Source organism: Prionailurus bengalensis, chromosome C2 (assembly GCF_016509475.1).
Source record: "Prionailurus bengalensis isolate Pbe53 chromosome C2, Fcat_Pben_1.1_paternal_pri, whole genome shotgun sequence".
Classification (NCBI taxonomy): domain Eukaryota; kingdom Metazoa; phylum Chordata; class Mammalia; order Carnivora; family Felidae; genus Prionailurus; species Prionailurus bengalensis.
In genome coordinates, this window is record NC_057350.1 from 136,362,391 (window position 1) to 136,388,824 (window position 26,434).

Genomic DNA, 26,434 nt, shown 5'->3' on the forward strand with positions numbered 1-26,434 from the left:
AGTTAAAAAAAAAACCAAGCAAACAAACAAAAAATGTGTTTAAGGAAGACACTCTTTAGCAACCTTCCAGTCACAGTGTTTTGGCAAACCACTGCCCTGCCACATGCTAAGCCAAGCTCGTTCCCCAACCGAACTGAGCTCATCTCATGTCCATATTGCACTGGTTCCTCTAGGTCCTTGATAATGAGACAGAGGTCTTTCAGGTAGGTAATAACCCAGTCTCAGATGACTTTACGAGAGCCTCAGTTCCTCTATTATCAACATGAAGTTTTCACACTGGATCTCAAACAATCAATCCTCCCCACTCCATCCCACCTATGAATGCTTTCTGGCTACAGGCCCCAAAATAGCACTTTGTCTGTCCCCCCACCAAACTAAGCCCTGTCACTATTCAAAACCTTACCTCCTCTGTGACTCATTCCTAGACTAACACACCTGTCGGCAGTACCTTCAATCAAAATAGCATCCTCTTTCATACTTGTGCACCTGTTTCAGCAACAAACACACAGAAGTCGGAACTGCAAGGGACATTGGGTCAGACATAATCTGACCCAACCAATTTTACCTTCCTAAAGGGGAAGTTCAGAGCCTGAGAGGTTAAATGACTTGCCTGGGGCCACACGGCATGATAGCAGTGGGACTGCGATCACCACTCTTTGCAATCCTCAATGCTTTCTCTGAAAGATGAAGTTTACATCCAAGTTGTTATATAAACCATCTGTGAGCTTGTAAATTAGTTACCATCGCCCTATCTCTATCTGCCATAGATATTCAGAAACATGCCCTCCCATTCCTGTCAGCTTGGAATAAAAAGATGAGCTTCACTGTAAATGATATCGGTGATTTCAACAATGAAAAATGCAAATAGTGGGTCCGAAAGAAAACAGCATATAGCCAATTCTACCTTCCTGTATGTTTTCAGGAGGATCCAACAGCAATGCAAAAGAACAGCTGCTCGGTGGCTGGGGAAAGTGGCCTGAGTTGGGCAAGATAAAGTTTTGTGAACTACTTCCTACTGAATCTTCAACCATGACTTGTTAACAGATACATGAAAACTGTTCTTTTATTAGAGAGGGTCGTGGAGCAGGGTCCACAAAGAAAACTGTAATCTTTTTTTGAACAATGGGATTTTTGTAATCTAATTAACTTGAATGAAAAGACATGCTCTTCTCTCATACTCAAAATTTTCAAACTCCATACATAAAACAGCATCCCTAAACAGTAACTCTTTTTTGTTCCCCCCTCTCCTTCCTGAGCCCTTTTGTATCAACAGGTGTGCTGGGAACAAAGAAATTCTAATACACAAAGACAAAAGTTTGCAAACATGGAAAACTAGTGGATGATTTTTCAGAATGTTAATGAAATCTTTCATTCGCTGTGGAACAAATCAAGTTTCCTTTACCTAGTGAGCGCTACTAATGACTGCAAAATGTGATTCAATTTGCATGCTGGCTTATCCCTAACATATCTTGAGGCAGCTGTGCAAAAACTTCAGGGCTATTAAAACCAGGACAGTAGCAATGAAGTTATAAGGTGCGGGATTTTTTTTCTTACCTCCACTTCTCGTATTTCTTGGACTCATCCCCATACATCCTATGTTTAGTATTCTTGGGAACCCTGAAATACAAGTGACTGAAGCAGTGGTGGGTTGACTTTACTATTTAGTGACCAGCACCTTCAACTTTGTCTTAAGAAGGATTTTTGAGGTGATATCTGTATTCAACAGGAGATACTGTTGTGACAGATTGCTTAGGTGAGGACCGAATCAAATCTTCGATATCTGCATCTTGCAAAATGACTACAAAGGCAGATGAAGACTGTGAAAAGAAACTGACCTAATAATTTGGTATCGACCACGTGAACTGCTGAGCATCTGAGATGGGAGATGGGTTCTAACTGAAAGGCAAATACTTTTTGTTTTCCCTTGGAGGTGATTGATATTCAAGCCAGAATAAAGTATGAAGAGGCAGAAAATGTTAAAATTTCCAGTTGGAAGAGATCACGGAGCAAACCCAAAACACACAGAAAACAGCCAGAGTAAAAGGAAAGAAAGTTCTGGTCAAAAACTGCAAAGTTTTTTGTTTTGTTTTGTTTTTTAATGTGAGAAAGTAACAAAGGAAGAGGGAAAATGAATAAAGTAAGGGAACAAGAATAAAAAGCCCACAGGTCTATGGGAAATGGCACTTCTTATCAGATAATAGGAATCACCACAGAATCCTAGGAAGCTTCCAAAAGTGAGGTTCATAACTGAAGTAGTAAAAGTAAAGATAAAAGAAAAGGAGTGTATTTTATTTGGCATTAAAAGACCTTTAACTAGGCTGTATCTATGGTTTTAAATGTTCTCTAAAGTGGATTGTGGTGAACCTTCTCCAGAGGTACGATTCTAAATCACTACTGATCCTATTTCTTTCTCCTCTCTTAATTTTAGTTTTCTACTGGCTTATTTGCTTTCTTATGGCTCCAATACTTTAATTTTTTTATGGCTGGATTCTTCTGAGACTGGTGATAACTCTGGCCTTATATGGTTACCTACTGAGCCTGTACTTTCTGCCAGGTTATCTCCAATTTTTCTACAGAAACAGAAATCACTGGTTTTCAACTCTACCTTTCGGACTGGTTCTGCAGATCAACAGACATCTCTAAGAAATAAATTTCCTGATTGGCCCCATTTTGTGTTTGCATTGCCTGGGACATGACCATGAAGCCTAAACTAGCAACTTTTCTTTTAAAAAAAAAAATAGGGAAACTGTCCTTTAAAAAGCTATATATGCCCAACAGTAAATATGCTTTCAGAACTTATGTTCAAATAACAGGTTTAACCCTGAAAAAAAAAAACCAAAACCAAAACCAAAACCAAAACCAAAACCAAAACCAAGGGAATAGACCAAAGGGATAATATCCCTCCCATCCAAAATAAACGTTAGAGAAAATAATGGAAAGGCCCATGGAGAATCTTTTTCTCATTTGAGTTTTGGTGAAAGTGGAAAAACGGGATTTGAGGAAGACTGTGATAAAATAACCTGGAAAAAAACAGGCAACTTCTCCATTTTTATAGACACTTAACTTCTTTTCATTGCATTTTATTTTTATTTAAGCACATCTTCAACACGCACACATACATACCCCAACTCTTAAGAAAAAAAAGGGACTGAAATTTTAGTTACACCACATGTGGTTTTCATTTGTGAAAAATGAACAAGCTGTTTGTGGTTAAACTGTCTAATCGCCTGTTATCAATCTAGCGCTGCATTCAAGATTTACAGGATACATCAGCTTCTGTGCCACATTAGCTGTAAGGGGGGGGGGGGGTGGGAGGAAAAAGGAGGAGGAGAGAGTTTATCCTGAGGAATAATATTTCCAATGCAGCCACACTCGCACTACATCTGGTTGTGCTGGTAGCGGCAGTTAAATTGAAATATTTCACAGCGTGTGTCAGAAACATGCAGAATGGTAATTATGACAGATCTGATTAAGCCGGAGTGCCACAAGCTCCCTGGCCAGCGCCGGTTGTGCAGGTGTGACCTTGTGCGTGCCTGCGTGTGTAAATAAAATTAATTACAAGCGAGAGGGTGAAGGCTTCAGTGACATCACAAAGCGGAGAAACTCCCAAGGGGGAGACCTAATGGAATATTTTCCCTCAGTCTAATAATACAGTTCATATTGACTTGAGGTAATTAGTGGGATCATTAAAGCAGTTTTCCCGGCGTATTTGGCTGCCTGATCAGATTAGTGAAAATGTTCTTCAGAACAAGCCCTGTGTGGTCTGCCAGAGAGGAGGAAATAAAAAGCAACAAAGCATATTTTGGAATGATAAGCAGTGCTGGACTTTTAGTCTAGCAAAAAATCTCTACTTCTCTCTGGAGCCTCCAGATCTAAGTGTCCTGTCCATTTTAATTCTTCTATTCGACTTGGGTATTCCCATACACATTCAGAACTATTTCTTTTCCTTCCCCTTTCTCTCCGTCAAATCAGACTGCTTTGTCACAAAGAGCCATCCCAACTCCCAACAAATCTCTTTCAAACAAGGCGATTTTAAAATTGGGAAAAGTATCTTAAATGACTGCTTTCCTGTTAACTGACAACATGGGGCAATCGGGAGAGTCGAAAATCCCGGGAAGCAATGCCACTTCAAATTCACCTGCTAAACAAAAGATGCCTCTCTTATGTCACACGGAACAGAGATTTACATGTTCATTCACATTTGGATCTCAAAATGGGTGTCTCGTAGGCCAAAGTTGGGGCAAACGCTCTTCTAGTTGAGCAGGATACAGAGCCCTCGTCAAGAAAAGGGCCATTTGTTTGAAAATACTCTATTGAGCATGCTCTACCTTGCCACTGGAATGTGCCAAGCGCTGTCACAGATGGCAGGCTCTGACAGTTCCCATCCGTAGCGCCGATACTCGACAGTTCAGCACAAGATCAGTGACATTCTGTCTCATTAGAACCACGCTAATTATCACAGCTAGTTTCAGGGGAAACCATGTGTTGCAATGGTCAATTTGAAGGAGTCTGTGCATCAACAAACTGGTAATAAGGATCAGACACCTTATTATATGACAGCATGCTGCCTATGATCTGATTTACGGAATCAGAGGCACTGAGGCGGCCGAGGAGGCTGGCAGTTTATGAAACAGTGTGTTTAAACCCAATTCCTGAAGCATACTGGTTGAAAAGGGAACTGTTAAAAAAAATACACAAAGGCAACTGGAGTTGTTGAAGCAAGCGATCAAAGGAGAATAGATTCTCTATTAACATACAACGGACGTAGATTAAGACTTAGAAAAAAGACCACTTCATCAATTTAACAACATGGCAACTCCCAAAGAGGATGGAACTTCTATTTTTACAAGGTATTTCGTGACAAACTACAACAGAATGGCTGTATTTCTACTAATCTCTAAAATATATACGTTTATTTTTACATGAGTTGTCTATGACATTGTTGTGTTTTGTCATGCAAAAGAATTGCATGTGTAAAAGCTTAACAACTATACGTCTAAAAACGAATAATCTTAAAGGTTACTTTTTAAGGTACTGAAGGTATTATTCTGGCAGAACAGAAAAAAAAATCCACATTAGGTTCGTATTACCAACCTTCTCTTAGCACCTTTCCTTGATGCGAAATTTTAATGGTGCAGTTTCTTCCAGAGCTATTTTTCTATTGTCATTTTGCATAAATGCATTTTCATAGTTCATTCATTTCGCAGGGCCTTTATTTTCATTTCTCATATGAGGAAAAAAAGAAGATAAAGCTAAAATAAAACCTACCTTTACTACCCAAAACATAAAAGACAACTGTTGAGACTTCTGAGGAAACGCTTTTTCTTTCAACTTGGTAGTCTGTGAAAGGATTGTATCAGTGTTACAGTTATGTGCTAAGTGTCAGAGAATTACGTGCAGCCTGAGGATTAAATGCTTTTAAGAGTTAAACCCCACTGGTTTGCTCTCTTCTCTGCTCCCGTTTTGTGGCTACCTGAGCTTGTCCTGAAGAACTCACTCTTGAAGGGTCAAAACCTATCGTATAATACAAGAGCTTCCAAAAAAGGATCTTCCTCAGATACTCAGTCCACGCTTTTCAACTTACACTAACATTTAAGGACAAAAGGTGGCCTCAATTAAAACAGATTCTATAAATACATAATTGGTATACTTGTGCTTTAGAACGTGTATGATGAACTACTTTAAAGTGACCCACTCTTGTGGTAACCTTCCTTGGACTTCCTCAGACGGTGATCCTCTTTAAAGAGCTGGCCCGGTATCTACAAATGGATTCCTTTCCAATATTGTCTACAATTTTCTTGCGACATTTTCGAAAGATGGAGAAAATAGGCTTAATGACTTATGACTATATTTGTAACGGTTAACTTATTAAACGGGTCAATGAGGAAAATGTATTTACATGATTATAGTTAATTAATTTTAAATTTAAGGGAAAAGAGTCAACATTTTATTTATTTATTTATTTATCTATCTTAATTTATTCAGAGTGCATATGGGGCGGGGGGGGGGGGAGAAGAGAGATAGAGAGAGACATCGAGAATATCTTAAGCAGACCCCACACCCAGCACAGAGTCCAACGTGGGGCTCAATCGCACAACCCTAAGATCATGACTTAAGCCACAATCAAGAGTCGGACCCTTAACTGACTGATGCTCAACTTCACCCAGGCATCCCCAAAATGAACATTTTAAATGATTTGAAAGCGGCAGGAAGACAACTGAAAATCTGTCCAAGTTGTTTAAAATAGATAGCATCAAGTGTCTAGAAGGAAAAATACCCCTTTACATGATTTTGTAGCCAAAAATATATTGAGCAAGTGTTCTACTTAATTCTGGGTTTCCTCGATCGAATCCTAGATTTATAAAACCTAGATTTATAAAACATATGCTTGTCTTTATACTGTAGGGAGGCTGATATTCAGATCCACAAATTTAACTAGCTCTTAAAACTAGTGCCTGGGTGGCTCAGTCAGTTGAGCGTACGACTTTAGCTCAGGTCATGATCTCGTGGCTCCGTGAGTTCGAGCCCCGCGACGGGCTCTGTGCTGACAGCTCGGAGCCTGGAGCCTGCTTCGGATTCTGTGTCTCCCTCTCACTTGCTCCTCACCCACTCACATTCTGTCTCTGTCTCTCTCAAAAATAAATAAACATTAAAAAAAATTAAAACAAAGGAAACAAAAAGCATCGTGAAACATACAATCATGTACCCTTTAAACTGTTGGAGCTTGTCACTATTTGTGTATTTCAAACCGTTGATTACTTGCAGTACCCAGCGGTCATATGCTTTGACCACTGGGTCCTGCAAGAAAAAACTGTGTGCACTGAAGAGCCTGATGGGAGATGGACACCAGAACCAGAAAGAGAAAGCCTTTCTTTCTTTCTAAAGCTTACCATTGTACCATCTGGCAAAAGAGAACTATCTATAGGATTCAGTTCCATTATCATATAGCAGGCAATGAAATGTAGATATGGAACTGAGAGTCAATAAGCTGGTAACTGGTACACTTGGAAAATACATATATGTGGAATGACTGAATCACATGTTACTACTGTATGTTTAACTGTATAAGAAACTGCTAGCTTTTCCAGAGCGGTTGTACCATTTACATTCCCATGGTCAGCAATGTATGAGTTTCTCAGATGTTCCACACCATCACTAACACTTGGTCTTTTCACTTCTAGTTATTGTAGTGAATTTGATATGGCATATATTTTTGGCTTTAATTAACATTTTTCTGATGGCGAATGATGGGATAGCCTTTTTATTTTCCTTTTGGCCACTCGAATATCTTTTGTTGATAAGTGTCAAAATATTTTGCTCATTAAAACAAATTAGATTGTCTTTTTATAACTAAGTTAAAAAGAATAAAAACAAAACCGTTGATTTCAATAGTCCTATTTAGCAACCAACTAGAAATATAACAGGCCTACATTTTAGAAAACTAAATCCAATATGGATTCCCGGTATTTAGACATGAGAGGTTTTTAGGTGGTTATCAACACAGAACACCTTAAATGGGAGACAGATGGAACACCACATCCTTGTCATTCAAGAATGCAGTACGGGGGCCTCCCGCATGGGTGTTAATGGGCACATGGGCAGGTTGCTGAAGTGGCTACACTCGGGGTGGTCTTGCTTCTCTCCTTGCTCTCCCCTCAAAGTACTTCTCTGACCCTTTCTCTACCAGGGATGCTGATTCAGGGAAATTTGAGCCATATCTCCCAGGATCACCTCTACCCAGTAAAAAATAATAAAAAAAGATTAAAAAATAAAATAAAATAGAAAGCACTAGATGGAGAGTGTGTAAAGAGGCAGTTCTCTCCTCAGACCTTGGCTGAAGAAAACTTGATTTGCCTGAGAGGAGGGGCTATGAGGACAATATGTAAAGATCATCCCACAGACTCCCAGAAAAGGATGTGGCACCAGAAATAACAGAAACCGTGACTCTCAGATCTGCAGGGGCCTCCTTTGTGACTTAAATAAGAGGCTACACAGGTGAAATCGTGTTGCAGCAAAGTCTGTTGCATGAACATTCCAAAAGAATGAATCAGCACTGAGCTTCAAAGTATAGTTTCCGTGAAGTATAATTTAATTCTGACAAAATAAAAGATGCCTTCACTAACATGCTGGAATACAGTATGCAATCATGGTTCCGTGGGTTTTTTTCCCCCTGGATTTTGTCACTATGCATTCCTATCCCCGGCAATGAAAATTACATTTTTTTGCCCCATTTCTAGCCCCACTGATCCGTGGTATGTCTCCGTACTTGTATCTAAGACATTCTAATCACCATCTAAGAATTTCAAACCCAAAGGCCACAAAGATGCACGAAAGCTTCCTTCTTTCTTCCACTCCCCCCTCCCTTCGCTCCCCTCACTAAAGGCTTTGAACCTCGGTGACAAAAGTGTCGGAAGAGTGAATGGAAGAAAGCAAAAGGCTTTAAATTATTTGGTCTCTTCCACTGGTCGTGCTGTCTTTTGCAGAAGCAAAGAACTACTTTGTTTCTTTTTTTCTTCTTTGAGCACTAAAACCATACCTATCAACTAGCTGTTATCAGTAGCAGGCAAAGAGTCCTGTAACTGTACGGGACTGGTGGGGAGGGAGTGCCAAAAATTATACTCAGTCATATTCAGTCAGATAGAATTTTCATCATCCCGTCGCTCTACCTAACAGAAATACCCTGTTCAATAAAGCACCGGAGAGAAATCATTTTCTAAACACAAGTGGCGATGCAGCACCGGCCCATAAAAGCCCTGTACTCCTGTATTACTGTATCTGGAAGCCCCACCTCTGCAGACACGAAAATCAATGTAACAATTCGATGTACAAGGCAAGGCCTATGGTGCCGCTAATGTCCCCTTGCTGGACATACACCTTAAGTCTCAGAGCTCTCAGGGGGTTTGCTGTGGAATAAAATTAGATTCCAACATCTGCCACCATTAAGGAAAAAATTCCATTTCCATCTCCCATATGAAAACACTATAACCAATGAACAGTAACTGAACCTTGCTACCGTAATGGTTATTACCCAAATCAACTATTTTTTTTTTAAACAGTAAAATTAGCGAATTCTGCTCTCATAATTATTTGAATGTTATCAGACTAAATGTTTGATAAAATTCCAATATGATTCACTTGGAAAAACTGCTGCTTATTTGAATACCCAGAATATAAAGTGTATTCATTTGGAGCTATTCACATTATGTTTAAAGCATATCATCTTTTTAAAGTTTGCATTAGCCTGCTTTCCTACCCAAGCACAGAAAGTAGCCTACCTTCAGTTTTTACTTGCATATTTTATTCAGACATTTCTATTAGAGTTAAAAACAATCCCATTTCTATTACTCATCGAAAAGAAGAGATCATGTAATACATGTGAAATGGTGGAATCCACAGAGTTGGTTTCTTTTACTGAAAATACTTTGTGCATTAGTCAGTACATAGCCCAACTGTGATATGTGTGGTTTCGTAACATTCTGGGACCGTGGAAACTTTCAAATAATTACACTGCCTCCCAGCTACCTAAAGCTTTACCTTTTAGTTTAAAATGGAAAGTATTTCAGATACATACACAGATAATAAGAAGTCACTCTGTGTAGAGGTCTGAGCCCCTTGGGTAGCACATTATAAGACCTTATCCATTTGTGCAGAGTGCTGTATAATTTAGAAGCTCTTCTGCATCTATTGTAGCATGTGACCTTCTCCCATGTTAAAAGAATCTTGGGCTCAAAAAGGTTAAAGAATTGTTCAATATTATAACACCAGTGATACAGACAGGACCATAGCCTACTTTGGGGATCCCCCCCATGGATCTCCCCCTAGCACAATGGGACATGAAAAAGCCTGGATTCCAAGGACCCTATTCTGGTAAGAACCCATATTCCATGGAAACATCAATGAAGAAAGGAAAGTTCTCACCGTTCCCTCGATCAAATTAGTCCAACACCCCTAATTCCTCTTTCCTGGAGCAGGGTATCACTTCAGGACTGAGGCTACCTAGAACCCCAAGGAAATTCTAAAATAGGAGGCCAGATGCAGAGAATCGAGAAATTAGGATTGGCTCTACTATTTATGAGTCCGGTGACTCTCGCGTATAAAATGAGGAAAACAAGCCCAGCTCAAAAGGTTACTCTGAGAATTAAATGTAGGTCATTCGTAACGCACAGTGGAGTCTAAGTACAAAGACGGTGCTGGAAGGTAAGCTAGCCCAGAGAACCAGAAGCAGATGGAGTGAGACGGGCTGAGATAAAAGACTTCTGTTCTTCCCTTTTTACACACACGTCATTTTCAGGGACCTCTGCCACACTCTGACAAGCCTTGACACATACATCCTAGAAGTAAATCGCTCTTTTAGAGGTTAAAATTTTGACCACGAGAAGGTCAATCTAGTTTGAAGATTTCAGCGGGGGGGGGGGGGGGGAGGGGTTATTTGCTGGTTTTTCCATTTCCTTCACAAAAATCATGGCAGAACAGAACTTAAATAGTGACTACTTCCCTTGTTAAGTCACACTTTTCCAAGTGGTATATATACACAGTTTTTGGACTGGTTATTTTTAAGGAATCGCAAATCTTTCTACATAGTTTCATAATGAGGGCAGTGCTAACACCTAAACTGACCAACAAAGAGAAAACTACAAAAATCCTCTGTTGGGAAGTTACAGGAGAGTAGAAGTTAGGAAGAATAAGTATCCGAGAGAATGAAAGTTAACACTATGCTGGACCCCACAGCCAACCACCGGCTCCCTGGATTCTTCCTTCTTCAGTAACGAGGGATCAGGTTAAGGGGTTCTGGGAAACACACCGTCCTGGCAGAGGCCCAGAAGCTGCCAATCGACACTTGCTGAAAGAGACTCACGAGGAGCTTCTTAGGACAGGGGCAGAGAGCTGGGATGTTTAAAAAACTCGCCAGAACAGCACTCACATGACGTTACCAACCAACTGCCGCCACTGTCTAAAGAGTTCCCACATCAGTAACTCAGCCCAGTTGGGCAGATGTGGAGACATCATTTAAGAGAAAGAAAGGATGAAGGTAGCAAAGGGACTGCCAACCCTAAAGGAGCTCTGCGTTTCGGAAAGGAAATGGGGAGGGAGGAAATGCCACTGAATTCAAGGACAGATGACAAGCAAGGAAACGACAGTTATCAAAAAGTGTTAGTATTTTGTATGTTTTAAGGCTGACCCCATATATTACAATAATACCCACCTAGTTTCTCTGTTTATCTATTTTGGGGAGTGGAGAAAGGGGCTCTATAGGGATCCAGTCTGTTGTTCTTGCTAATTTAATTGGACAGGTCAGAAAAGATGTAGGATCAGAAAGAAAGGCAAGATAATATACGTCTGAATACGAGATCCTCATCATAATTAGACTAAATAGCCCAAACAAGAACGTGCAGGGTGGGTGGGTGAGGGGTAAAGGGAGAACAGGACATTTCTCCTTAATGCATAGTCTTGGCATGTAAATGAAGACATCTGAAGAAGCACACAGGTTTGAAGCGGCTCTAACATTCTATCATAATTAGAAACATTTCAAGAGCCCTGTAATTTCCAATCAAAATTACAGTAATTTCCGATATACAAGCCATGATTCATGACAGAATTTTACATTCCATGAGAGATTACGGTGGCCTGATGTATGACACGCTGAGTACAGCACTAACATAAACAATTCAGTTTAATGTTTAAACAGCACTTGATGTTTAGAATCTCACAATAAAAGAAACATATTATTGTAGAAATTATCACTTTGACAGTGATTGAAGGGTAGGCAGGCATGTGGCCTATAAAGCTATAATTTTTACAGTCCACAGCTTGAGTTTAATCATTTTTATATAACATTTCCAAGATATCCCTTAAGTATTTCAACCAGTCTATAACTTAAATAAGAACAACCTTTTCTAAAGCAAAACTCCTATCAAGTACCACGATTAATGCTGATAGAGAAAAATTTTAGGAAGAGCTAAAAAAAAAAAAAAAAAGTATGGTATAGTCAATCCAGTGAATGTAAGTACTCTCAGAATTGTGTATTTTTATCAGAAGTTGACAGCAGCAAAGAAGGCCGTTTTACAAAGGAGAGTTCACTAATGATAGGGAAAACGGGTCTGTCTAAAATTGCAAGTTGTTAAAATCTCACCTGAGCCCTTGACTGCCTTCTAAATCCCCACCTTGATCTTGTTACCAAATATTTTGTAAAGGAGAAGACAGTTCAGTATTCTTTTGGTCCTTTAAAAAGTATCTGTGGCTTTGAACAAAGGTTTAGAAGTAATTATAAGTTTGTTCCTATGGATGACCCTGCTTTTGATGGGCACAAATTATCAATATATGAAAATTATACTGATAAAGGACTGCATTTTCTGTCCTTTGTACGTATTCATCTTGTTTAGTGGGGGACTTGTAACTTTTCCAATTCATTTCTATTCATTTATAATTTACCAGACTTGGATAGTTTTTCTAGTTGCGATTCAGTCTGTACGTCTTACATATCATGTATCTATGGAAAAATGAGGGTCATTAATGTGCAAAGTTTTGTTTGGTGGGCGAGCTGGTTTGTTTTAGTGAGTGCACCTAATAGATGCAGATGGCTGAGTTGGAACAGAAGAAACTATTATGTTTGCAGTATCTTAGGATGGAGATCAAGGTCATCTAAGTAATAATGAAACAATAGTAATTCAAGTTACTTGCACCAGTACAATAGACCACATTGAGAAATTGCCTCTACATTACAATATCCTTCTGAAAACAACTATTAACTGACCCCAGAGAGTTACCGAGAAATCCTTGGTCTGGAGAGTAGGTGTTGGGAGGAAACAGAACCACTTATCTACTGCCTGAATCTGAACAACGTATTTTTTTCATCACAGAGCTCTGTCAATAATCCTGGAGACTCTGACCTCTCACGGATGCAATAGGGTCAGTACTGCAATAGGGTCAATTCAGTAGGGTCAATACTGAAAACAGACACCCCTCTGAAAGAAATTTTCACAGGCATCGCGGATCAACATTCTCAGTGCCTAACAGAGGCTCTTACCTGGCTTTTGGTTGCGGCAACCTTTGCAAACAGTGCTTGGGACACTTTAGCGCGCTTCATTTCCTGCTGAATCTCATCATAAATGGAAGCATTAATGTTCATGGTATTGTTCTCTGGTTTCCCATTCCTCTCAGTGGCAATCGTAGCTGTTTTCACCTACAAAACATTTTCAACATGACTGTCATTTTTCATTGGCCAAATTGTTTTGAAGCTTTTCAGGCTCGGCATCCAAACTGGACACTGTTGTTCCTTTTATGATCAAGGTGATCAACAGTGCAGTCATTCAACATTAGTTATTACCCCGAGATCAGATTGCTTAAGTTAAGAAAGTCACATTGTCACAGGTGATTGCATCGGTAATAAGACAGCAATTGCCAGCTGACAAACAGGAATTAGAGCATCATAAAGTAAGTTTTCTGGAAAACAGAATAGTTTCAAAGACTGGAAAACCCTAAACTAATTGTTTCCCAATTACTGTCCATTGCAATTCTAACAAAGGAAATTCACAATTAAAATCATAATGCCCAGTGCTGTACCTTCACTGGGTGCCCGGTGCCTAATAGACAATTGCATCACTAATAGCTATCACATACTATGGCCTTTTTAATTTTAGACTCTTTTTTTCAATGCCTGTTCCTCTTATGTTTCATTTTTAAAATCTTCCATAACAAAGCCATTTGCAAGGCTGCATATTTAAATCTTCTATCCATCCATGAAACAGGTAGAGTGCCTTGTTTAATTATCATAAAGGCTGGTTGCATTTTACACGTGCATGTCCGAGCTGTTCTGTATAATTATTTCATCTTCTCCTGGCACCCCAGTATGTAACTATTTCCTTTTGACTTGTGGAACCAGACAATAAGAAAATGTTTCACAATATTTAACAGAACATTACTACAAGTTACACATATTATAGAATTGGTGACTTTATAAATATATTCAAAATGAATAATCTTGAGTGAAAAATTAGCATCAATGCCTTTGGTAATAACAATAAGCAGGTATCAGCAGGAAAATGACACAAAATTTGGGGGTAAAAATAAAATCTCAACCTCAAAATTTATTGATAACTATTATTAATTTCTAAAACTCCTAATTTAATTTTTATTATGCAGTCATGTGAATCAGCCTGGAAATTTTTACATATAAACGATGTCGTTGCTTTTTTACCAGGAAATTGGGGAAAATGTAAATGAAGTCACCACAGATGCAGGACCCTGCTTCTCCCAGCAAAATGACTCACTAAGGGCCACATTTCTTAGGATCCCTTCCAGAGCCCAGGTTTCCGTTACCATCTTGGACAATTCCTCACATATACAATGAGCAACAGAAAATGAAGTCCATTCCAGAATGAATGATTTTTTTTTTTTTTTGGTCATGAAATGATACATCCTTTTAATCACGCTGCAAATCTTCCAGAATCGTCGTTAATATTTGGTTATCAAAAGATATGCAGAGGTTATCCTAAAGCAATTCAATCCTCTGCACTTGAGAGGAAATAGAAGTCTTTAAAACATGCCTCCTAACTTCTAGCCAGTTAGCAAAATAACACCCTTAACTTGCTTAACTTGAGGAGGCAGCGAGATTCTTCCACTTGGACACTACCCTTCTAGGCACTGAAAGGATGATGCTGTGAAATGGGTGGGCCACAGGCCCAAGTGAGGACACAGAGAGTAAGGCAGGGTAAGTCACCAACTGGTTAGCCCTCATTTGCCACTACTAACCTATAAGCTGGAGATGGGAATGGCAAGCGTGGAAGCGTGATTTCCAGAATGCCCCTTCCAGCTCTATGGCTCCAGAATGCAAGGGCACTCTCGGAGGTATATTAACGACTGGAGGCCACTAAGAACATACACGGGGCTTTGAAGCAATAATCTGCTAAATACCACTTTAGGAGCCAGAAGAGTTAAAGCATTACCATAAATTGCCTACAAAGTTGCTTTGGTGAGATTCGCAACTTTGCTCTGGGGTGGTCTTGCTTTGAGGCAGAAGGATAGATTTGATCACCCCATGGGGTCTCTTTTAATACCTATTTTTCTCACTGCTTAAATGAAAGAGAAAAGAAAAGCCATTTCAATCGCTTTGAAAATTGAATGTTATGGAAATGGGGGCATGAAGTCCAGTACATTGGAAGAAAGTTCCTTGGTAGCAATCTGCTTAGCCATAGTTAAGGAAGCAGGCTTTGGAAACTTGTTTCAGTTTGTTTTTAAAATAATTGTCATTCTTTTGTAAAAACTATGTTTAAGAATTTATCTTTGAGGTGGGCTATAATCATTTGTTTCAACCCTGTGATCTGGTTTCTAAAAATTTCTTCTGTTTAATTTTTTTTAATAAAGCAATTTCAACTGGAACCAAAAAGCAAGAATTTCAAATCATTAAAAAAAAAAATCAAGTAACTGCTTCCTAGTAGGCAACACAATCAAAAGTGGAAAAGGTGTACAGACGAAACCTTTAAAACTGAAAAAAAAAAATTAGAGCAACAATTTTTTTTAAAATATAAAGAAACTCTATCACTCATTTAAAAAAATATTTAGAAAAGCTTTTCTTTATCATCTTGTTGGCTCAGATATGTATCTTATCATAGATAAGCTATTAGAATTCTGGAATCACATTTTTTCCTAAGCACAAGCTATTGCTTAAGGGGAACTGACTTGGACAGCTTTTCAAAAATATGAAAGCTGAATTTTTCCCCAGGTAAAAATGGAAACGAAAATCTTTTCTACCTCACTCTACTAAGTACTATTTTAGCTTAGTACAAAAAAAAATCTTCGTTAATCCTGGTTTAGCTTTTAATATTATATCACACATTAAAATTCATAAAGTAGTTCATTCCAGGCAAAACAAACTACTCTTCAGCTCTTCTCCGCAAATAGCACAGGAGGTAAAATAAATGCAGTTGCTTTCCGAATAGCTTTTATCAAGGTAGGGTGTGCTACTCCCTCATTACCGCGGCGCCGGGGAAGCAGTTGAGATTCGGAGCTTCTACGATTATACCCTCCCAAGTGAGCTCAGGGTGCAAGCACGGGGGTCTGCTTTATATTTCACTAAAATCTGTGCAGGAGAACGCAAGTTTTCCAGGAAAATTCTATTTTGTTTCTCCATGGATCGCTGAATGCATCGAATCCTGCGGGCAAACGAACTCTGGGTACTATATACATGCCACCTACCTCATACATACTACTCAAAACGAACTCTACTGTGGTCCTGATCAGTGTATGTACGATTCGTTGATGGAGGAGGGAGTGCCTGCAAGCACCTAGTGCACACGTGTGCGCGCGCGCACGCGCACACACACACACACACACACACAATTAAAGTTGGTCGTAGTTTTAACAGTAACTACGGTAATAACAAAGGCTGGCAGTTATTAGTTGTTTCTAATATGCTAGGCATCACGTTCAGGTACATTAGCTCTAACCTGCACAACAGGCCCGAGTACGTACTATTATTGCCCCAGTTGAAAATTGAGAAAACTCTCCTAAAACAAAGAAGTGATTTATTCATAAGGCAACATGAGCTCTAAACTCAAGTCTGTCTAATGCTAATGCTTATTTTAGAAACCACTGCACTATACTGAGGTCATGATGTTATACAAGAGTTCTTTATTTGGAAAAACTCTTACTTTTTAAAGATATGCTGGACCTGCTTTTTGGTGGCCTTTTGCTGAGTCAGGCTCATTAATGTCTAATTTTTAGCTAACGGCTTTATCTGCTTCAGTTATTACCCGGAGTAATCCAACCTGAATTTATTTGTCAAGGTATATAAACTACAGATGTTTTCTTGGAATTGTTATATAAGGAATGTGCTGTTTTGAAGTACTTTTACCAGTGACAGAAAATGGTCCCCATTCTTAAATTTTTATATATTAACACCGTCTTGAATATCATGGTCCTCTCTTTTCATGCTACTTTTCTTTCTGTTCTTTTTAGGAACAATATTAATTATTTTCCTAATCCGGACGTTATAAAGTCCTCTAGTTATTTTAAAAGATGACTGTTAATGGGAAGTATCTTATAAGCACATAAGATCTTAAAATCATGCTGGCCACGTGATTCATAACAAAACTTTTATCCAATGTTAACTGAGTGCCCATGGCTGAAGCCATGTTTCATTACATAATAGAAGACTTTGCTGTAAAGAGACGGCAGGGTGCAGCCACTATGTAAATTATACACGGCTAATAGGAACTTTTGACATTTTCTAATGTTGTTATAAAATATCCCATCTTTCTTCAGGAGAGACTAAAGAATTACATAAAGAGATGTAAAAATATAAGAAAAATAATCGTGTAATTCATGTATAAGTTAAACTTGGTAATTAGAGGCTTTCAAACAGTCCTTATGGAAACAGAAATTGCTAACTCTAAAAGCCACACATATTGAAACACACAAATAAAATCAAATAAGCACACACCTAAACAGAAGTCATCAACTTAAAACTGATCTGTTCCATGGAACAGACAAGTCCCAGAAAATAATCACTAATTATTATTAATCAAAGTCCTCTTATAAACTCATTTGTTAAATTTGCTAACCATAATCAGAAAAGAAACTTTAAGACCAGGGAGCTTTGGAGGGTTTGGGTTCCCCCGGACATTTTCATACGAACAAAGTTTGGAAAGGGCTACTCTCTCCACAATTTCAGAAATGCCTAACTGTCTGAAGTCTTCAAAAGCAGAGCATTTGCCAAACATTTAACATATTGTATCAGGAGAATGTTCTCACATGTGTTCCTCTTCCTAATCTAAAAATAAAACTTCCCATCCTCCATGACAAACAGAAAAAGTCCCCACGTTTCATTTTCCCCTTCCTAAAATGTTTGCGTTTTGAAGAGGTGGCCTGAGGTGTGGAGAAAAAGCAAGAGACTTAATAGGGGTCGTGAAAATTGACAAAGTCTTAACTTTGTTTTTTTTTCCTCTTTCTCCTACCAAAAGGTTGAAATGAGGATTCAATGAACTAACGTGCATGAGGGTGCTAGAGAACTATGAAACCATTATCAAGTACAAAGTATTCTTATTTCTTTAATTGGAAAACATAAGTTATGAAAATAGGCTTTCAGCAAGTAGGTTGGGCCCAGAGCCAACTGCCGCCGACAGAGGACAGAGCCCATGGCACAGTTGCCCCTACTGAGGCACAAGGGACAGGTCTGCACCAGGGGCATCTCACCTAGGCAGCAGCCAGCCAAGAGCTCTGGTGATATCTGAGGTTGGCCTAGATTTTCCCAGGGAAGTACTCCTTGGAATAAAACTTGGGGCCTGACTAAAACCAGGGAAGAGCCTTCTTAAAGATAATTTAGAATCCAAGTTACTCAATAGTTTAGGTCCTTAGTCTGGTATGACCTTGGGAAGATATCTCAATCATCCTCTGTACGGGGGCACCATGGTGGCTTAGTCAGTTAAGTGTCCGACTTTGGCTTAAGTCATGATCTCACGGTTCATGGGTTTGAGCTCCGTGTCTGGCTCTGGGCTGATAGCTCAGAGCCTTGGAGCTTGCTTCAGATTCTGTATCTCCCTCTCTCTCTTCCCCTCCCCTACTTGCGTGCTCTCTCTCTCTCTCTCTCTCTTAAAAATATAACATCAATCATCTTCTGTGTGACCTCAACTCTACAGGGAAGGAGCTGGAAGAGAACCCAGCTTTCTCAGGCCTAAAGGTAGTCTGGTCTCCTGTGAGCCATAAGAGACCTCTGCCTTTGAAAAAGCAGTACTTTAGAAAGAAATCAGGGTTCGGCTCCAAACCAAGCCAAAGACTTGTCTCAAAATATGTTATGAATCTCTTCCTGTACGGTGAAATGAAATGGGATGATAGACTCCTCTTTGTCAAAAATATAAAATTAAAAAAGATAAAATTCTGCAGTTTGTTTCTGTATCTGTGGTTTTGTCCTTTTTCCCCTTCCATTTTAATCACTTGTAATAAACATATTAAAACCTTAAGTATGGTGTATTGGTTCCATTTCAACTGTTGCAAAACTATACTAACTCCGCTGCTGGAGAACACATTTTTCCAAATCTTAAGTACTCATTTCACATTGATAATACTTTTAATACATTTAAGAGTTCTTAAAATTTAATTCAGAAAGTCATTGTTAAAGGGTAAAAGGTGGAAAAAGTGGTTATGAGCTCTATTAAAATAATATTAAGTCATGCAAAAGGGATTTTTAGGCAAGTTAAGATACTTGAAGATGTATATTAGAGCAGTGAACTAAAATTACACACATCTGATAATCATTTCGGAATTTGGTTAGAGGGCTAGTAATTCTGCATTAACAGAAACTGTTTTCCTTTGAAAGAGTTTCACTAAGAATCTGTGGTATCTACATACTTTACATACATGTTCATCGTTGGCTGGGTATCCCCGCTATGGGCTTGGTCTCAACCCCTTTTGAGAACAAACAAATAAAGCTAAGGGTGGCTCAACTAGTTAATCAATAATGCAGGCCAAAATAAATTATATTTTCTTCCCAACTTACCAGCAGACATAGTCTTTAGACGTATATATAAGAAAGCTACCCAAGAGTATCTTAATGGTATATGAAAAGAAATACCACTTAAGAATTAATGTAAATGTGGCTAAAGGAAAAACTTGATGAATAAGGATAGCAGAATCACATTAGAAAAAACAAAAGCATTAAAATCACAGAAATATTAGAAAACAAAACTGTCTTAAGGAACTACTAAGTCAAATATTTAGATTAAAAAAAAAAGAAAAAAGAAACAGCTTAATGCTGAAGTTCATACTGATCTTAAGTAAGCAATTCTTTTGTTAGTATTGCAGATTAAGTGATAAGTAAAATAACTCTTTGCCCAGAGGCCTTCTGTGACGATTATAGAAGCAAAGTTAACTAACGATGGTGCATTAACTCTAAACACCACAAACTAAGTGTTAAACCAAGTCCAAAGTACATTATTTTTTTGTTTAATCACTCTCTAAAAACCATATATATATATATATATATATACACACACACATATACATATATATGTATGTATACACATATATACATAAAGAATTCTGCATTTTTTTTCTTAAAAAATATTTTAAGGAAGGCTTTACAGATCAAATTCAGTAACTGTATGTGTACACAGGTAGATATGTATACATGCAGATAAATATCATTATTCTCTGCTAGAGACCCATGACTTTCTTATTCACAATTACAGCAATGACTTCCTTACACTCTGTGCCTATAGACATCAAGACCGAATGATTTTTATTACATAAAATGGAGAAAACGAACTCTGGATGTTTCCACAAAAGATTCATTTCAGAACATTACAACGTACAGCTTAAGGACCTCAACAAGTGGCTGAATATTATGTCTATTTTTTACTGATGAAGTTATTATCTGTGGCAATTTCATTTTTAGTGTTGAATGAGCTTTTTCTATATTTCCATACTTGGAAAGGTGGGAATTTTTTTTTTTTTTTACTATTGATGGAAAGAAATTAACATCAAAATACAATTTCATGATGACCTTATATGAATATTTTATGTTCCATATTCAGTTTTTTAAAAATTTTTTTAATGTTTATTTATTCTTGAGAGACAGACAGAGACAGAGTGTGAGGGGGGGAGGGTCAGAGAGAGAGGGAGACACAGAATCCGAAGCAGGCTCCAGGCTCTGAGCTGTCAGCACAGGGCTCGACGCGGGGCTCGAACTCACAAACTGTGAGATTGTGACCTGAGCTGAAGTCGGACGCTTAACCGACTGAGCCACCCAGGTGCCTCCCATATTCAGTTTTGATCCAGCTTTAGCTGACCTTATTTTTAAGAGTTGCACATGCTATAAATTAAATGTGTAAAAAATATACTTGCCTATTGATTTGAAGTCTAATCCATTATCAAACTTTTCTCTACGAGTTTGTACTGCAAATCAACTTAACTTTAATTCTCATAATAATTACAAGGTTATCTTTAAAACTCTATTTAAAAACTATAAATATAGATACATGTACACAAAGTCAGGCCCCCATACAGGTCCCTACTTCCAAATGCATGGTGACTTTTGTCTTTTCTAAAAGTGCAAAAATTTAGAAAAACAGAGAATGTGCCCATTTCTGGGAATATGGATAGCGTTCCTTATCAGCACCATTTAAAGCTGCCTTCAAGGATTGTATTAAACTTAATTATGAAAGATTACGAACGAGATGATGTGTAATTGGTACCAGCTGCAGTTCGTATTGGAAAGCATAAATACAAATGGAGTTATTTATTTATTTTTATTTATTCACTATTCAAACGGCAGTTCTAAAACTCAGAGGGATAAAATGGACTATTACTTTTTCTCGTATTGAGCTTAAAATATTTCTGTACTTAATAATAGTAGTAGAGACAAACATCCCATTTAAAGACTACTTTTCACCCCCAAAGAACCCCCAAAAGGAAGCAACAGAAAGCAATTTTCTTTCCTCTAATTAGTAGCTTATTGTTTTTATATCAGAATCACTGATTTGGGACCAAATTCTCCTCAAGCAACTCTATGAATTATTATTTTTAGAAAAATTGGTATCTATTCATCTATCTTTCCAATTTCTTGTTGAGATTCTTCCTCAGACATTAAAAAGAAGAGGAAAAAGAGAAGGAGGAGGAGGAGGAAGAGGGAGGAGGAGGAGGAGGAGAAGGAGAAGGAAGAAGAAAAAGAAAAAGGGCAAAGAGCACAGGAGACTTCACCTGGGGAGGGCGGCTGGGCGGTGTGCTTATCAGGGGGGCTGGACCCATAGCCGAGGCAGCATTCAAGCTCCTTTCCCTTTCATCCTGGTAAATTCGATCTCTTTCAGCTTCTGGTAACTGCAAGAAATTCTGCATAGCCCGAAGGTTTACCAGCAAAGACTGGGATGCAGTCTTGGGGTCCTCTTCCTTTCGGAGGATTTCTGAAAGCAAGCCCTGCAGGGAATGAAAGGCACAGGGTGAGCTTGCTCCTGAGCTCTGCCCAGCCAGCGGTGATCCTTCCCTCTCCTTCTCCACTCTGTTTAGAAAATGAACAGTCAGAAGCATCAGTTCTACATAGAAATGTATTAGTTACATTTGAAGTGGTAAAGAGGAGAGAGCCTCAATTGTATTCTTAATTTTATTAAGCATCTGCTTTACGTGTAACACAAACTGAAGCTGCCTAATTGGTCTCCTTCCTTTGAGTAGCTTAACTTGCCATGAAATCTTTCACAGAGAGACGATCGAGCGAAGTTAAGAATAAATGAAATGCTCATAATACAACAGCATTGAGCTGTATAGTTCTCAAGCTGCCTAGACAAAGGCAGTGGAAGGCTGACAGCCCAATACATAAAGATACAAAGCTACTACTAGAGAAGTAGAACTTTCAAAGAGAGTATCAGAAGATGAATTGTTAGAAAAAGAGTATTACTAAAGCATCATCTAAGATTTATGCTACGTTTTCACAGGCAGTACTTTAAGTTATCCCTTAATTTTCAATTAAGAGTCAATGACAAGTGATTCTTTGTATCTACCATTCAAGGAAAGTATACAGACTCTCTCGAAAAATTCTAAATACTGTCATGCTCTGGGTAACAGGTTGAAATTCTGACCTTCAGAAAACATTGATTAAATCTGAAACACGTAACCCCATATTTACATTGCAAAAATCCATCATAACATGCCCAGGAAAAGAACACTATCAAATTCTGTAGTTACTGAATTTCTTAAGGAATAGAAGTCTTTATTAGTAATAGAAGAAATTTACAAACCATTGTAAACTCCTTTAAGGTGTCCCTCTCCCTAAATACTAGAGCATGAATTGTCAACCAATTTTTTTTTTTAATTTTTAGGAGAAGCTTTTCAACAATGAATGAGTTTCCTCATTTTTGTTTAAAGAATTATATGAAATAGAATGATTACAAAAATTTTCTGTCCATTCGATAAGGACTGAGCAGCCTTTAACCTGTTCTACCTTGTGCATGAAATAATGCCTGGAATACCAGGACACGTTTGCCTTCAACGTTTAGCCAGAGTATCAGTTTATCACAGTACAGTTCGAAATAAAATGTTGACAAGATCTCCATATAATCTGTAAATTTCACTTTCCAGCAGCCCTGCAGAGATGGTGAAAGAGCACATTTGGGAAAGGGGAGGCAAAGTTTCATATCAAAACGAGTGAGCCCAAAGATGATAACATTTGGGTGTTTTCATGGCTTCCTACAAATGCAAACCTAATTTTGTTCCTAATTCTTCGGGGATAAGGTACCACATTGTCCAAATAGAACACTTGGATGCAGAGAGTATAAAACCATGGTCCACTTTAAAGATGATTTGAACAGGCTGCTATTAAAAAGAGCCTCCAATAGGCTCGGGGGCTTACTGCTAAATTTTAGTCTCTCACTTGGTCTGGAAAGGGGAACCAAACTTTGTTTTACCGTAAGAAATGTGACTGAAGAATGAAGGGTGCATGTCCCTTCATGCATAATACTGACAAGTAATGCTGCAACTGTGTTTATACAGGAATAAAACATCCAGTCAATTTAACTAAAATTTAGTCAAACAGGCAGTCAATCATCCAGCTATTTCATTTGCACAAGGCCAACTAATTAGATTGACTGTTTTGGATGTGTCACACTGAAACCAAAAAATACAGGTCTCAAAAAATGCTTGAAAATAGGTGTAAAAAATAGTCCTGGGTCTCTACTTTTCCCCACCAACTGTTACGTATTAAAACAATGTGCCTGGCAAAGCAATATATGTGAACCACACAGAAATCAAGAGATAGAAAGGTACATTATAGACAAATGCAGTGCTCTCACTTCCTTGAGCATAATAACCTAATATTCCTATTTGTCATCCCAGCACAATGCCTATCACATGAGTGTTTAATAAACATTTACTAAGTGGATTAATTACGTGTATTCAGACCACAAAAGGAAAAAATTGTAAATGAGTGATAGAAACTCAAGAACAAGATATGCTACTCATGGGCAAATTTTAGTGGCAATTACTAATTTAATCAAAGTAAGCCTTCAATGAAAAGTTACATGGCGCTACGTAAGATGTTCATCTACACTAACTGTTCAATAATTTAAAAAAACCAGATTAGGTCAAAAGGATCCTACAGATATTTAGGCTGTCACTGTATTTGGGAACCTTGAAATTAGACATTTATAAATCTCAAGTAACAAAATATTGTATCATCTCTATTAAAAATGTTTTCTGAGATAGCAGACAACTATAGTGAGAAAAGCAAACACATGAAAAAATACATTAATGTTCTCTATCAAGTCATGTTAACATGAAACTAAGTCAATCCTGCGTGCTTAAAGTAGAAGACAACACATCACTTGGGAGAGAATTTAAAATTTCCTCTTCCCATATTTTGATATTGGCATGACTTCCCAGTTGAGCATATAAAGTGTTTTAGGGGCAGAGCATTTATTTCCACTTAATTATTCCACTGCAGCAAGTACAGTTTTTCTGCTTGCACTATGCTAAGGTCTAAAGCAATATTTTGAATCTTGGAACACTCAAAGAGCTCTAAAGCAGTGAGTGTAGACACTGTCAGGTGTTGTAGAAACCTTTGGATTTTTTTTTTTTTTTTTTTTTTTTTTGGCCCAGGCTTTCAATGAGGGGAGTGCCCCCTGGTGGAAATGCTTGAAAATATTGTTAGAAAATATTTTGATTAGAATGTGTTAATTACCAAAAAAAAAAAAAAAAAAAAAAAAAAATCATGTCACTTGAGAATAATTCTGTATGCAAAATGACTTTAGAATCTGAATATGAGAATGCATGTTCTGGCCCCGTTCAAGTTGTTATGTGAGTGGTTGCATTTACAGACTCAAGATGTACATGGCCCGTTTCCCATATCCCGTAGTCAAAAATATAGTCCAGACTTAGATCAAGGTCATTTGTAGCAATCCCCCATGGGGCAGAGTACGAGGGATCTACTACCAAAATTTTTTCTTCATGCTAAAAAAATAATATGTCAAGCTCTTCATGTACATTACCTGCTATCTTAGAGAGTATACTAAAACACCAGGACTAAAACATGTACTGTGGATCATAGGTGCTCAATGAACTTACTGAACAAAGTCAAACAAAATCATCAGTCATTCTTGCCTCCGAAAAGAACTTGAGAATTTGTATGTTATGTAGTAAGTTACCAACAACTAATGAATATTAATTTTATTATATTAAATGAGAAGCTGCTTTTCATTGGGACTTTACATCATCAAATAATGCACTATGTGCTCTGTACATAAAAACAGAAAATTATTCTGTATTGTCATTGCACAGGGGTTAAGGGAGAATTCCAATTTTCTTCACTTAGTGAACTTAGTGATGAATTCCTAAACCCTTTTTACATTCCAAAAAGAGTTTACTAGTTATTACAAGTAAAATTCATTAGTAATTGTAGAAGAAAGAAAAAAACCTTCAATAAATATTATCAGTACTTCCAAAAGCTAATTATGAATTCTTTAAAACAGCAGATAAGCGAAAGAGACTGCCAATCTGAACAAAAGGCCTGTCTGGCCTCCCGTTTGTCTCCTCTTTGAACATAATCACTGATTCAAATAGATTTTATCAGCTTCGTGGAACTTCAAAGCCCTCAGAAGGAAAACAGGATTTTATGAAACCTCCCTCCCTAAAAAGAAAATAAGTAGAATATTCTTCAAGACTACCTACCTCTGTTGTTTTGTGAATTTTTAATCACATGTCCAGGTGAAAGACTATTTTCAACTCCACCTACTACCTTGGACGCCTGCCAAGTAAGTTATAAGCAGACGCATTTATCTCTGTCGCTTGGGAGGCTAAACGAGAGCTGTCACGTTGGGGTAATAGCACCTTTTTACCTTTTATTCAATAGTGATATGGATAGTGGACTTTCCTTAAATTACACTGTGAAGAATTATAGGAACACAGTAGCAATTTCTGTTATACTTAAGCAGGCAAATTTCTCTCCACCACATAATTTACAGAACTCAAATTCAATAAAACATTACATGATGGTCCATTACTGTTATCAGTTTTGAATAATCCATCTTCATTCTTTATTTTACTGGAAAATAAAGTGTGCCAAAGGGGTGTGGGGAGAAAAAAGGAAAAAAAAAAAAGCCACAGAATGGGATCAGAGTTAGATTCTGGATTTTTTTTTTTTTTAATTTTTTAAAGGCACTAACGAACAAATATATTTGCTTCTATCACAATCCCTAAATAGCAATAATATAGGGAAGTGAACTGAAAAGTATAAATCTAGAAGCTTCGACAATTATTTTTAGCCATAGGTTTCCACTAAGAAGACATCAAGTAGGTATAACTGAATGAATGACATATGCTAAAAGCTGGTACCTTTGGTAGCAATTAAAGCACATATGCCCATCAATTTAGAAGGGGAAAAAGTCCTTAGAACAAGTAATTATATAAATTTCACCATAAATTTTCAGAAAAGGTAAACTTTTTTTTTTAATAGTCACGTGTG

At 37.9% G+C, this 26,434-nt stretch overlaps 1 protein-coding gene across 10 annotated transcripts in view; it reads right to left on the bottom strand.

The window, feature by feature from the left end:
* Window positions 1–26,434, bottom strand: part of SATB1 (SATB homeobox 1) — a 101,247-nt gene that overhangs the window by 19,278 nt on the left and 55,535 nt on the right. For all 10 annotated transcript variants that reach the window (XM_043595499.1, XM_043595493.1, XM_043595495.1 and 7 more), the window contains 2 exons: window positions 21,691–21,903; window positions 13,025–13,180 (listed from right to left, as the gene is read on the bottom strand). In XM_043595499.1, coding sequence (XP_043451434.1) covers window positions 13,025–13,180; window positions 21,691–21,903 — 369 coding nt within the window. The remainder of the gene's footprint in view (window positions 1–13,024; window positions 13,181–21,690; window positions 21,904–26,434) is intronic.